This window comes from Schistocerca cancellata, chromosome 5 (assembly GCF_023864275.1).
Source record: "Schistocerca cancellata isolate TAMUIC-IGC-003103 chromosome 5, iqSchCanc2.1, whole genome shotgun sequence".
NCBI classification, from domain to species: Eukaryota; Metazoa; Arthropoda; class Insecta; order Orthoptera; family Acrididae; genus Schistocerca; species Schistocerca cancellata.
The window spans coordinates 626728597-626743457 of NC_064630.1; the positions used below are offsets into that span (position 1 = coordinate 626728597).

At 43.1% G+C, this 14861-nt stretch overlaps 1 protein-coding gene across 5 annotated transcripts in view; it reads right to left on the minus strand.

The window, feature by feature from the left end:
• The window catches only part of LOC126188873 (gamma-aminobutyric acid receptor subunit beta), a 621229-nt gene that overhangs the window by 89780 nt on the left and 516588 nt on the right, over nt 1–14861 (minus strand). For all 5 annotated transcript variants that reach the window (XM_049930533.1, XM_049930535.1, XM_049930536.1 and 2 more), the window contains exon 7: nt 13732–14016. In XM_049930533.1, the coding sequence (XP_049786490.1) occupies nt 13732–14016 (285 nt within the window). The remainder of the gene's footprint in view (nt 1–13731; nt 14017–14861) is intronic.

The window sequence follows — 14861 nt, forward strand, 5'->3', positions numbered from 1 at the left end:
GCATCTGTGAGTCTTGAGCGTCTGGGAGGCTTTGCGTTCGAGATTTTAGTGCCCGAGATTTTAGCGTCGTAGTTCTGAATATTCGTGACTCTTAAGTTCACGCGCCACTGCGTGAAATAGCTAACACCTCACTGGAAGTCGGGCTAATTAAAAGTAAATTTCTTTGACTTTCGATTATAGACATTTATTATCGAGTTCAAGTATGAATATCCCTCCTAGCAAATCATATCAAATAAACTGTGTTAAATGAACCTGTGACTTATGAAGGAAATAATTCGGTGTACATGTGCTACGCAGAATCAAAAATATCAGTCCATTCTGAAACGCGAAGCGGTCGCCTACTAACAGTTAATGCGCATATTTGGCGGTAACCGCTAAACAACGCCTCTAGCTGATGGTAATAATTTGAATTTAAACTTGTTGATCAACAAATGTTGACTGCAATGACAGATAGTGTTGTGTCGCCTCGCTTTCACGTATCTCGATGAGGTGAAGAATACCAGCTGGGCATAGAAAAAGAATATTACACCTTCGCTGATCGTGGAAGCGCCAGTAGGCAACAATAGGAGGCGTCACAAATAGCGCCCGACGTGGGGCTCGAAGGTAACAAATCAACAATATACAGTTTATACAAGGGATTTTGTGAACTATTTAGTGACTGTATACGAACGAAATAACAAAATGGTTCAAATGGCTCTGAGCACTATGGGACTCAACTGCTGTGGTCATAAGGCCCCTAGAACTTAGACCTACTTAAACCTAACTAACCTAAGGACAGCACACAACACCCAGCCATCACGAGGCAGAGAAAATCCCTGACCCCGCCGGGAATCGAACCCGGGAACCCGGGCGTGGGAAGTGAGAACGCAACCGCACGACCACGAGATGCGGGCACGAAATAACAATTCATGTAAACTAGCTCCTGTTACATGTACGCTGTCTTCGAGAAACTACGCCCGGAGTGACAGGAAGGAGGTACTACAACGAACTGAAAGCGATAGACGTCGTGCCTGAGGGAGACATACATACTGGTGTTATAAGATAAAAAACCCAAGTACGTATTGAAATAATTGACACGGGGTGCTTGCCGAAGTAATGGATATTTAATGTTTGAGTCATAGCTCATTGTGCTTCAATTAATTGTAATGGGACAGCTGGCGGATGACTAAGGGAAGTTTATCGCATTGTCAAATTGATATTGTAGCCCACACAGTAAGTGTGTGTTGTGTATCTGTAGCTGTGTTACTGTTGATTGGTAGTAATCTGTAGTATCTGACCACGTCAAAGAAGTCCAATGGGTTGAGATCTGAAGCAGGGGATGTTAACGAAGATACGGCTAAGTAGGAGAGAACAGAGATGGATGATAATAGGATGGAAAACGTATTCCCTGAACAGATGAATAGGGCAGGAGAATTAGAATCATCGAATGCGACGGGAATAAACACGTTCTTTGCGACTGAAACGATTGAAAGTAGAGTTGGAAAGTAGATACCCGATAGTGATTCCACTGTACGACCTAGCAGAATGGGTAAATCTACAAATGAAGTTAGGGTGGATGGTTTCTCTGACTTTTTAATTAAATTCAAGGAGAAGGGTCGAGAATTTAAGGAGGAGATATTAAAAGCTAATCGGCAACGGGAGGCACAAGAATGAAAACACAGGGAAGAACGGGATCAGAAAGATTGAGACTTTAAAGGGGGAATATTACAGGCTAAGTAAGAACGGGATCGAAAGGATCGAGAATTTAAAGAGGAAATCAAATAGGCTCGATTAGATCGTTGGAAGCTCAAAATAAGGAAAGACATTATAGGTTGGCTAACGAACTCGAGAAACTGCGACTGGACTTAAAGTCAGCTTGTAAGCATGATACCTTACAGGAATCGGTAAATACGCTAGAGAAGGATGTGAAAGAGAAACGTGGAACAGATGATCTATTGATCAAAGTAAATTACAGTCAATAGCTCGAGAGTATATTGACGATTATTTAATGGGTCAGACGAAAATGATTGAGAGAAAAATATCCGAGTGGATAGAGGAAAAATCAGAGGAGGTACGATCTCAAGTTCAGAGCGCTGTAGAGTCAGTTAGTAAATCGCTCAAGCAGGAAACATCGATACCCGGTATCACCGACATCACAGAACAATTTAAAACTGAGTTTCATAATATTAAAGAAAAGGTAATCTTTGGCAGAGTCAAGTCAGCAATCAGTTATCGCGTATGGTAGGCGAGTCAACCGAGCTAAAATCGCTGGACAGATTGTTCAATCAACGTTCACCGATCAACCTAGAGGTACATAAAAGGAGGGGGAACGTCTACCGAGACAATTCTGTTGGCAGTAGCGAAGGTTCAGATTACGGGAATCGACATTTCGACCGTCGAAGTGCAACTTCGTGGGCACAGGTCGAAAATAGTACATTTAAAACAAGGCAATTCCATACGTTTTCAACAGAGAAAAATTCTGTTCACCCTATAGTGCTCACAAAAAGTTTTCTAAATGTGTTTGCTAAATCCTGGAATGAGAACGACAAAATTCAGTTTATAGTGTCGAAAACCAGTGGTGAAGTCTCTCTATGGGCATCTGAGGTACCTAAGACTTGTACGTCATGCTGTGAGTTCGAAAAACTATTTATTGCGAAATGCTGGTCGCAGAGTTAGTAAAATAAACTTAGAAACGGCATTTACAGTCCAGAATTTTACAACACAAAAAAGGGCACACTTCGAAAGTATTTAGAAAGGTACATAAATAAGACCCGATATTGGGATGAACCCATCAACCATAGACCGGTTTTAAGAGTTCTGAAAGGGAAATTGCCAATTGACTTGCGAGAGAAACGAATTAATGTACCCGATGATGACTTAGTTCAATTCCTGTCAGTAACAGACTTGTTAGATGTAACACAAGAGGACGCTAGGCGGAAATCAGATATATAGTGCGAATCAGTACAATGTATACCACGGTAACTGTTGCAACGAAAACCACCGCAACGGAAAATCGCAATATAATAATGGTAATACAAATAATCGAAATTATAATAGTGATCAGTATAACGGCGATCATTTGGGAAACAGAAGGTCCAATTCACATGATCATCAGCACAATAATAATAATATGCATTATGGACAGAGACCGAACAACAGTAATAATGGTTCATTCATCTACACACGGAAGCAAAAATATAGTCGTCATAATATGCCACCGGGAATAATAACAGGAGACACGTCCAATGGGGTAACCAATCAGCCATTGCATGGGCAGAGTCTGCAAACGTAATAGAGACGTCAGGGCAGTACATGCCACCTCAAATTATAAATAAAATTGAAATTAGGCCGTGTAATCAAAATCGTGAGTGGGCAGCTCAGAACCATGAAGTACGAGTGGTAGTTGTAGAGAAAGTAAATAATGACAGGACAGCTGAATCAAAAGCTAGAGCCAGCCTCCTTACGCCTACCGGAAGTGGCTGTCACCCTAAAGAGGAAGGTGAAAGATCATTAGAAGTAACATACAACGAAGGGATGGACATTCGAGAAGAATTCCTAGCAAAATCCAAGTGGACGTAGAATGAAACCAGCTGAAATCGTACAGGATGCCCAAGTTTCAATAAATAACGAATCTGTAAGTATTCTGCTCGATACTGGAGCGACTTTTAGTGTGATGAGCGTTTGCCTGTTTAAACAATTGAATAGTAAGCAAAGATTGCCTGTGTTGCCAGTTTCAAACTGCACGTTGTCAGGTGCGCTGAGTGCTCATTCCGTTCCTGTGAAGTCTCGGGGACAGTAGAAGTGGTCGCACAAGGGGAAAGTCAATTAAGCACCTTCTTGTTATCTTCTACACTATCTTATACGCGCTTCTAGGGCTGGAATTTTATGAGAGCCAAAAATGCGGTAATTGACCTCTTAAAAGGGATCTGCACCCTAGCCAATGACGAGCGAATTATTGTTTTGAACCTGGTGAGAAAATTGGAATTGCACGGCAGATTCTGCAAGAGAATAAAGATTAATTGTTTAGGTACTAATATATTGTATTTTATTGACAGTTGTGAACTAAGTAGTTTACCAACAGACACCTTGTCGGACGTGGGAAACGTTATCCAGAATAAAGTAGTCGAATCTGAATACTCAACTGAATTAGCCAGCTTGTTAAAGAAAAATCTGGAAGTCTTCGATCAGGAACCTGGTGTGACCAAGGCTTATGTTTGGATTGATATCTAGCCACATCAACCTTGTTATAAAGCCTCTTACTCCATTCCTTAGGCCAACTCGCTTCCGACTACATGATGTATATCTAAATATGTAATTGTCTTTATGTCTTTCGAAATACGTTAAAATGTACCCAATAAGGTCTACTAATGTTAAGCCTATGTTGAGTCACCTAATTGAAAACTACGTAACTAATGTTGGTTAGCCGAGTGCTATTCTATCAGATAACGCATCACAGCAAGGCTTGGAAGGAGTGTATGTTCAAAATGTTCAAATGTGTGTGAAATCTTATGGGACTTAACTGCTAAGGTCATCAGTCCCTAAGCTTAGATACTACTTAACATAAATTATCCTAAGGACGAACACACACACCCATGCCCGAGGGAGGACTCGAACCTCCGCCGGACCAGCCGCACAGTCCATGACTGCAGCGCCCAAGGCCGCTCAGCTAATCCCGCGCGGCGGACTGTATGTTAAAATGAGACATAAAGCATATCTTGGTATGACAATATCATGCAGAAGTGTCGCCAGTTGAATGTATATTTAGAGACTTTAACAGATTTATTCGCACTTATGCTGCAACGCAAAAATATAAGTGGGTAGAGTACGTGTCGGTCTTTGAAGAGATTCACAACGTGGCGCACTCATCCACCAGGCATACTCCAACGCAGATAATATACAACAAGCCCGAATCTAATGAGTGGATTAAACCTTCACCGATCTTGGCTAAGCCAAACAAAGATAGGAAGTCGTTGTTGGACGACGTGAGTGAATCACTAAAGCATGCTGCGCGACTGAGGAAGGCCAAATTCGGTCGTGAATTGCGTAGAACTGTGACATGTAACATAGGCGATGAGGTCTTATTAAGTCATCGACAATTAAAATGGTAAAAAAGAAATGGCAACAAGTTTACGCCGGACCTTAGCGGATCATTCGTATTCCGCATGAGGAGAGCTATTTGTTAGCTAATGAAGATAATGTGGGCAACCCAAGGGTTTGCTTTCTCACAAAGATTCGAAGAAATATTATGGATGAAATCTTTACTGGCAGTTAACGGAATACTGAATAAGAAGCATTACCTAAATAGTTTTTATACTTTAGTAGTATTACAATTCATTGTTTTAATAATGCCACTCATTAAATTTTATCCCCAGGCACTCCAACAATTACAAAATGGTTCAAATGGCTCTGAGCACTATGGTCATCAGTCCCCTAGAACTTAGAACTACTTAAACTTAACTAACCGAAGGACAGCACACAACACCCAGCCATCACTAGGCAGAGAAAATCCCTGACCCCGCCGGGAATCGAACCCGGGAACCCGGGCGTGGGAAGCGAGAACGCTACCGCACGACCGCGAGATGCGGGCTCCAACAATTACAGAACCAAATGTTAACACATTGCATTGTCATTAACTACTTCTCTATTAAATAAAGAATACAGTTATATCTACTAAGATCTCTGCTTTTTGGGGGCCGTGCGCTATGTGAGCAAGCTTCAGAAATACAGCGTCCCTCTCTTTGAATGAAATTTTCTTTGTTTCTTGATCGTTTTCTTTTGTGTCTCTTCATGCCTTCCAAACTGATAGAGGCTCTCCCGCGATGCAGCAGCACTAACACGGAGAAAGGATATAGCAAAGAGTTCGAGTTACCCATAGCCGCAGCAATATTTCCGAAATAGATTTTCATAGAGTATATCTTTCGTTGTCCATGGTAAGTTTAGCGGATGACATTGATAACCACACTGAGAATGAGGAAGAACTGCAGGACCTCTTGAGTGGAATGAAGTCTAATATGCATACATTATGGATTGAGAGAAAGCATATGAAAGACGAAAGTAATTAGAAGTAATAGAAATTAGATCAGCGACGAACAGCATTAAATCTGAGGACCACAAAGTAGACGAAGGGAAGGCGAAATAACACAAGACGGACGAAGAAATCACTTAAAAAGCAGAAAAGAACAGGCAAAAAGGGCATTTATGGCCAAAATAAGTCTACTACTATCAAACATCGGCCTTCATTTGAGGAAGAAATTTCCGAGGAAGTACGTCTGAAGCACAACATTGTGCGGGAGGGAATCACTGGCCATGGGAACACCGGAAAAGTAGAGAATCGAAGCTACTGAGATGAGGTGCTGCAGAAGGATGTTGTATATTAGGCAGATTGATAAAGTAAGAAATGAAGAGTCCCTTCAAGAAATCGGCTAGGAGAGACGCATTTGGAAACAATGATAAGATGGGATGATACGTCATGTGTTAAGACATTAAGGAATAACTTCCATGCTACTAGAAGAAGCTGCAGAGGGTTAAAACGGCTGGCGAAGACTTAGACTGGAATATATCCAGGAAATAATGGTGGACGTAGGGTGCAAGTGCTACACTGAAATGAAGAGGTATGCACAGGAAAGGCATTTGTGGCGGGCTGCTTAAAACCGCTCGAAAGACTGATGGTAAAAAGAATAAATCTTTAGTTTTATTTTTAGTGCGCTCGCTTTATACAGTACCTGACAAAAAAAGAGGACGTGGTCAAAGTCAATGTAACTTTGCGCGCGTGCACTCCAACGACGGGCGAATAAATATTTACTGTTGCAGTACTCTGTGACAGATAGAATGGCCACCAGAGTGCATTAGTGTTGCTCGTGTTCATTGTTGTTTCCATGCTTGGTAGGACACAGACCCGACGTGAACAGCATCAGATGCTGAGTGATTTCTGAAGGACAGGGGGGGTGCTGCGAACATGTGTGAGACAGTGTCATCGACGCTTGACATAATTTGAAAGGGACTTCATTGTGGGTCTGCATTTGGTCGACTGGACGAATAGTTCAGTGTCCAGATTTGTGGAGCATTCGGACGCGACAGTGGCTGATGCTGGACAACACGGGAACGTGACGGCAGGCGGACTCGTCGCCAATGTTCCGGTCGACGTCCGAACCACAACAAGCGAGAATCGCCGCATTGTGCACCAGACACTTTGCATCAGGACTGCGTTTGCCGTCCAGGAACAAGTAAGGGGTCCCCTGCAAAGTTATGTGTCACACCGCACCATTGGTAAGAGCGTATCAGCAGCCCGACTAAGGAATTACAGTCCCATGCGGAGGCCACGCTTAACACCGCTACACATACTGCTGCAACTGGGGTGCTGCCGTGATCAGGAAGCGTGGAATGGCCTAACATTGAGCTGAGCGGTGAATCGCAGCATTATCCTGGACGACCATCGTTGGTGGCGACATGGGGAGAGATCCCATTTTTTGGAGGGGGCTTAATGGTGTTACTTCTTGCGTCATCGTGTGGTGAGCCGTCAGGTATGTAGAATATTAAAAGAAAGTTCATTAGGTAAAGCATTGTTTGTAGGCAAGTGCCACATCGAATCCTACACCTTTGCCGGACTGCTCATTTCCTTATTATTTTGATAAAGATAAGGCTGTTCGTTTCACATGTAAGGAGACCATATCCTAGTAGACATCAACTAACGAAAGGAACACATTTAATTACAGATTATGTAGGATAGGAAGTTGTGAGGAAAGGCCTTTAATATGTTAGTGCCGTTTAATATGTTAGTGTGAAGTTCCGAGAGGTCACATCAATAAATTCTGACATGAATAAAATGGATGTCTTACGTAATGTTGTGTACTCTAAACCACTTAGAGATTTCACATTAAAAGGCAAGAAAGTTGCAGAGACCTACATACAATGCTATGGAGCTGGGAAATCGGTTCTGTACTTTCCCTCTTAGGTCAAGTTGAGCAATGTTTTGGTAGAACAAAATACGTGTGTAGCTACGTACCGTTACATTACATCCAGCAAATCAGTAAAAACATTCGCAAACTTGTTTTTAGAAAACCGAATTACGTATTTTTTTTAATTCTGCAGCGGTTATTTACTGTACCTGTGTCAAATATTTCACTTCCAATAATTTCACACTTATTATACTTGGCATTTCTGTCTCTGTGTTCAACATTGCTGTGATCATAAATACAAGGATGTTTTTCTACAAGACCGGCGAAATAAATTTTGAATTCAGGATCGTCCCTCTTTATCCTGGATGCAAAGACAACGGCACAACCAAAACAAAAATTTTCGTAAACTCTCACTAATAATGGGTTTTACATCTGTGGCCCTGCGCCAAGTAGCTGCGCACCTGTGTTTACCAAGGTGGCAAGTGTCACTGCACTCCTCTTGGTCGAAATGTGCGCGAGACTCATTCCTTTCACACCTAGACAGAACTTCGCACATTGCTCCGTGATCAAGATATCTGCTTTGCGATCAGTAACTTTTGCTGCAACCGGAATATTTTGAGCCAAAGACGAAATCGACTAAATCATAGAAAGAAGTGCAGTTAATAAAATTTTGCGTACTGCATATGTGAGCGTGGACGAACAGACAAAGATCGCAAGGAGTATTCTATTTAATAATTGCACTCACGATTTCTAAGTAATGCCTCATCCTGCTAGGCCACTGATAGCGAAGGAAACCCCAAAATACAGACTCTGTAAGACTGGCAACAAAGTTAGCTTTGACACTTCGAAGTCTTGCTACCGGAGACAATTACCCATTTGAAGTTGCAGGTCAAGGTATCTACACACAGAAATTTAACATAATCCCAGAAGTTTTCCAGGCTCTGGTGGAATCCCTGGAAAACAACACTAAGCTAGCTTGACGGCGATTTCGCTCTTATTTCTCTGGAAAATGCTTAAAGTTTACTTTCAGTAGTTCATGAATATGTAAGTGTTTATTTATGAATATGCAAAACTGTAGAGCTATAGGAAATGGAAGCATTGCAGGGATAATACATTTCCCTTCACATATACGTCAGTCAGATGCAGTCAGTGTTTATGCGTGTGGAGTGTGTATGCGTGTGTGTGTGTGGGTGGGTGGATGGATGGGGTGGATGGAGACTGAGGAGTGGGTTTTATTTTGTCAGAGGTGTTCAGTTGGAGTTTGAGTTTTTTGTTTTCGTTTACCTTCACCTTCAAAATTCTGGAGAAGAGTATTTGGATGTAGCGCGATATCTTGAACTGAGGCAGAATTTCCCACACTGTTTGAGGGATTTAGACGGCAAATATATGATTCTAAAGTACCTGTCAAAAAAAAAAAAAAAAAAAAAAAAAAAAAAAAAAAAAAAAAAAAAAAGCCACGCTGGGTAACCGCGCAGTCCGGGGCGTCCGGTGACGGTTCTCGAGGCTTCCCACGTCGGAGGTTCGAGTCCTCCCTCGGGCATGGGTATGTGTGTTCTCCTTAGCGGAAGTTAGTTTAAGTTAGATTAAGTAATGTGTAAGCTTAGGGACCGATGACCTCAGCAGTTTGGTCCCATAAGATCTTACCATAAATTTCCAAATTTTCCAGCAGAAAAGCTACTATTTCAATTATAGTCATGTTTTCTGTGTTCTATTATTTGCTCTCATCGACACAAAATATTTGTGGATCACAGCGATTCGTAATGGACCCGGGACGGCTTTTGCACATAAAGGGTCCCAGTATCAGTACCCTTCTTCAGCAACTATTCGTCGGTAGAAAGAAAGGTTTCTTATTTTGTTAGATCTTACCATTGCAGGTATTTATGAGATAAACTGTTGACGGTCATTTCGTTTTACTTTGTTTTTATAATCTGTCGAAGTAACCCACCACAAACAAGGAAGTGCACGTTTAGGCCCTTCAAATTCATGTGTTTCTCGTTACAACTTTCGACCAAAACGCTTCAGTAAAGGAAAATTTGAAGGCGTGCGAGGAAGTGAATCTTTTGATAGTGAGACGTAGTAAAACAGAGTACCAAACGAACAGAATCCCCGAGTGGGATGGGAAGAGCCCGCTACCTGCGGACTGTGGTCGTGCGCGCAATTGAGAGGCATGCGTGCCTCCTGCACTGTTGCACACACCGCCTTGCCTCTTTGTGCAACGGGCGCATGCAACTAAAGCACTAGTAATGTTGCGCAGTTGTGAACGTACCTTAACAGTGGGCTTGGCTGCTGGCAGAATTTGTCACGGCACGTGGTGCTTACAGCGAACTGAGGAACGGCATACATTTCTGCCGGATTTCAGCCCGCGGCTGGGCGCCAACACTGGACAGGTCTGTCTTACCACCTACAGCCCATTAGCCTATCACTTGGTCAAGTTTAGAGCTCGTGAACATACGTTTACTCACTGCCTGTGAACCGAAACAACTGCACGATTGAATTTTGAAAAAAAAGTCGTGTAATATCTTTACATACGTTAGTGCCTGTATGTCTTTGGAACATAAAGCCGCACCTTATTATTGACGAAGATAGCGTTCTGTCATGATAACACTAGTGAGGTTTTTTTAATGGTAAGCGTCTCTTGTTGATATTATGAGGAAGAAGATGTATGTATTAAGGAATGCAGGAGGCAGTGAAAATAGAAAAGCGAAGAAAAACTAGATTTTTCGATGCGTTTCGAAAATCAAACGACGTACAAAACATACTGAAAGTAATGGAATATTACAATGAAATGAATACCCTTAGCTGCATACAGGCGTCGATATACGTCAACGGGGACAGTGGAAAATGTGTGCCCCGACCAGGACTCGAACCCGGGATCTCCTGCTTACATGGCAGACTCTCTATCCATTTTTTTAAATTCTCATTTTGTTCGCTTTTGTTCGTTGCATCTGCTCAGGGCGGACGTCGTAAGACATCCGTTCAAGTTCGTTGTTGATCGATTAACTCAGTTTTTTTTATTACAGAGGGCAGCTAACCCTCTGACCGAACACGCTGAGCTACTGTGCCGGCTGTGAAACTCACATTCCCAACTTATTGTCCCGCACTATATTCGTAGTGTGCCTGCCCATCATACTCATTACTTGCGGCTTTACTGCCGATTCCCGTAAGAGTTCGGGCACTATTTGTGCATCTGCTCAGAAGAAGATCGTAAAATGGTATATAATGGAATATTATATATGTTTGACATTCTGTCAACAACTGGTGGCGATCTGAACTGTTATATTATTCTGAAATATCAGGTATGCCAAGATCGCTTGTAAATCTTTTTATTGATTGCCAGTTTCGAGAGATCTGTGCTGTCATCATCGGATCTTATAATCTTTTGTTAATGTGTTACAAGATTCGATGATGACAGCACAGATCTGTTGAAACCGCTAATCAATAAAAAGATTTGCAATCGATCTTGGTGCACCTGATATTTCAGAATAATATAGTGATAGAATAGTATGTATCATGCACATTTACGGAGCTAACGCTACTTTTCTGTAGCTCAGAAGCAACACGTCCGAGGAACGTAGAACAACATAATTTGTATGTAAAATGATCCCTTTATAAAGATTTCATGGAGCTGTTCCGTCTAAACGTAGCACGTTGGTCGCAAAATGAATGAAAAATTCCAGTCGCGAACCATGCAGAAGGGGGTAGTGACACTGGAAACCCCGTATTTCCTCCAGGAAGCGCTAACTGACCAATGAAGTCCACTTCATGTGATATAATTTTCAATGTACGTGAGATTTGGTGTACCTCTTCGACATCTAGGCGCGGCTGTTCCAGCCACAGGCGGTTTCTAGAGGTCAATCCCACAAATAACTAGACCATTAATTTATAAGAGGCAGTCAAACGAATACGAGAGATGGAAAAAAAGTAAGTAAACTATTTATTGTTTCGAAAGTAATCGTCATAACTGTTTACACATTTATCCCACTGTGAGACAAGATGGCCATTTTCTTCGTGCAAAAAATATATGCGGTTGCCTACGGAAAATGTACTGAGACTTGTACCTCTTCGTCTGAAGCAAATTAATGGCCACGAATGTGTTTCTTCAGGGATGCAAAAATATGAACATCGCATTGTGAGAGATCGGGACAGTATGGAGGATATGTAAGTGATTCCCAGCGAAACGTCAGCAGTGCAGTCCAAAGAGTCTCGTCAACGTGTGGGTGGACGAAGAGGTGCGCTCCTGGATACAACCCAGGCAACCGCAAACATTTTTCCACGAAGGCATTGATCGTCTTATCTCACAGCGGGATAAATGTATTAACAGTTATGGCGATTACTTTTGAAATAATAAACAGTTTACTTACTTTTATCCATCCCTCTGGTTTTCATTTGACTGACACTCATAATTATTAATTAGTAAATTGAGGGTGTAGGGGTGACAAAGAAAAGGAAGTGAATAGACGACGTCAGCTGCATAGCGACATTACGCGGAATCAGCGGCGACGAGTGAAAATGTGTACCGGACCGGGATTCGAACCCAGAATCTCCCATTCACTAGGCAAGACCGCTAGCCACTGCGCCACAGTATTAGCGCACCTACGCGGACTATCTCGACACCCCTCACTACCGACGCACATTTCCACAGAGCACCATATATCCGCAGTCCTTGTCCGTTACCTCCATGGCCGCTACTCTTGAGATTTCTGCAGGAAGATAAGACGTAGTTGTTGCATCCGCACTGAAGAAAGTGGATTCATTGCCCATCTATGTGAATCAATTATACGAATGCGTGGTCCGAAAGAATAGACACAATGAATTCATATAATACAGTCTTTAACTAAACAAAAATTGAAGAAAACTTTCTTGTATAAATTCTGTGCTTGCTGCAGGTGGAGTTTTCCGAACGTATCAAAACGTCGGCTTGTGTACAAAATCTAAGGCTGACCTGTCTTAAGAGACATCGCAGACTGCCGCATCTTTTAAAGTACGAGGGTGTTTAGTAAGAAATGCAAAATTTTTTTCAAAGCACATTGTTCCGCAGGGCGGATTCGTGTCGGGGACCAGGCGCTCCTTCCCGCCCGGAAAGCCGTGCGTTAGACCGCACGGCCAACCGGGCGGGCCGTACATCTGCATAGTATCACTATACTCGTCGACGTAGGATCCAACGTCTTGCTGCATTGCTGCATAAATAACCTCCCTATTATCCACGCACTGCTCCAAGAGAGCATGCTTCATTGGGCCGTACAGATGGAAGCCGAGAGGTGCGAGATGCGTACTTTAGGGTTGACCTTGTTACGGGATAGACTCCTTGCCCAACGACTTACCGTGCTTTTGTTCACTGCCAGGCCCCTGTAGACGTTCTGCAAGCGCCTATGAATATCTGCGATGCTCCGTTACAGATGCCATTTTGAAGCGCCGCCACCTATCGGAACTTAATGAAACTAAAGGGGCTGAAGGGGGAATATTCCATGATGTCCCACAACAAATTTCGCATTTTTTTCAGCCGAAATGGATCGAGGAAAAAAATGTGCTGCATTACTTGTTGAACGCCTCTCGCAGGAGCCACTTTTAATTCATTATTTATTTAAATGTTCCACATAAAGTAGTACGGCAGTATAGTAGCAATGGTGGCCTCAAACACTTTAACCATAATCTTGTGTTTCACCGCAAGTGTCGTACATTAAAATGTTTCAGCGTGACGAAGGTTTATACCAAACTGTGTAACCAACAACTTGTGCGGTAGTTCAACTAGGACCATGTTCGTGCGCTCATCCACTTGCCGCGTGACAAGGCAACCTTTCAGAGGATGTTTAGAGCAAATGCAGCACTCTAGCCTAGAGCAGCGCGCGTGCTAACTTGCCGAGAAGCGACGCGAAGACCATGACGAAGCAGGTGCCCAGGTAGACGTCGATGGACTTGACGTAGGAGATCTTGGGCAGCGCCGCGTTGGTGGACGACATGAGCGTCGTCATGGTGAGCACGGTGGTGACGCCCAGCGCCACGCGCGCCGGCGTCGCGTTGCGGTTGAGCCAGAAGCTCACCCACGAGATGATGACGATCAGCCCCGACGGGATGTAGATCTGGATGAGGTAGTAGCCCATGGAGCGCACGAACTGGATCTCGCACGCCAGCCGCGAGTAGTTTCCTGCGGGCAGTCCGGCGCGTACAGGCGGGCGCCGGTTGTGGCGGCGGGGGCGGCGAGGGCGGCGCCGGCGGCCACCTCGAGGGAGTCGCCGCTACTTCCCTACTCTGGCCAGCTCCTGTCTTAAACCTCCCACTCTCGTCACAAACAGATGTTGACGGCGTCTCGCAAGAGACAGCGAAAACCGACACGGCTAAAAGTACACGATAACAAGTTTATAACAGCAAAGACGTTCCATGAAACAAGGCTCTAAGACGTGCGATTTGCGAGAAAACGGCAAAACTTATGAGTACGAGCCACCACTGATCTTCAGTATGAAGGTCTGTGCTCGTTATTACGAATTTGTCTGAAATATTAACTTTGGCACTTTATTCCTCATCTAATTGAGCTCAGAATCAACCATAGGCTAGCTCAGAACGAAATACTTAGGCAAATTAAAGTTACAGTCTGTACCTGTTAAAGAAGGTGTTCCACATGTCATGGAATTTGGACACAATACTGCACTCATCTCTACTGTTACACACTCTCAGATGGTCTCGTAAACATTGACAAGACTGTGCAGTTTGTTGCTGCAGCTCTTCAAACTTATACTTCACCCTATCTCCCAGGAACTTCACTCAGTAGAAGAGGAGTCAAAATAGCGAACACATGTTTCGGCTTGTACGTAATTACTCGACTGTTTCTGTAAAAACGACGGTCAGTTTTCGAGATATTTTCGAGGTACCGTATGTGCCTTTTAACGAGCAGTAGCCTCAGATGTACTGGTGGATTAGTGGTTAGCGTCGCGGTTTTTTTAATTTTGCGCCACGTGTTCGAAACGCGGTTAATGTTTTTTATTTATTTTATTT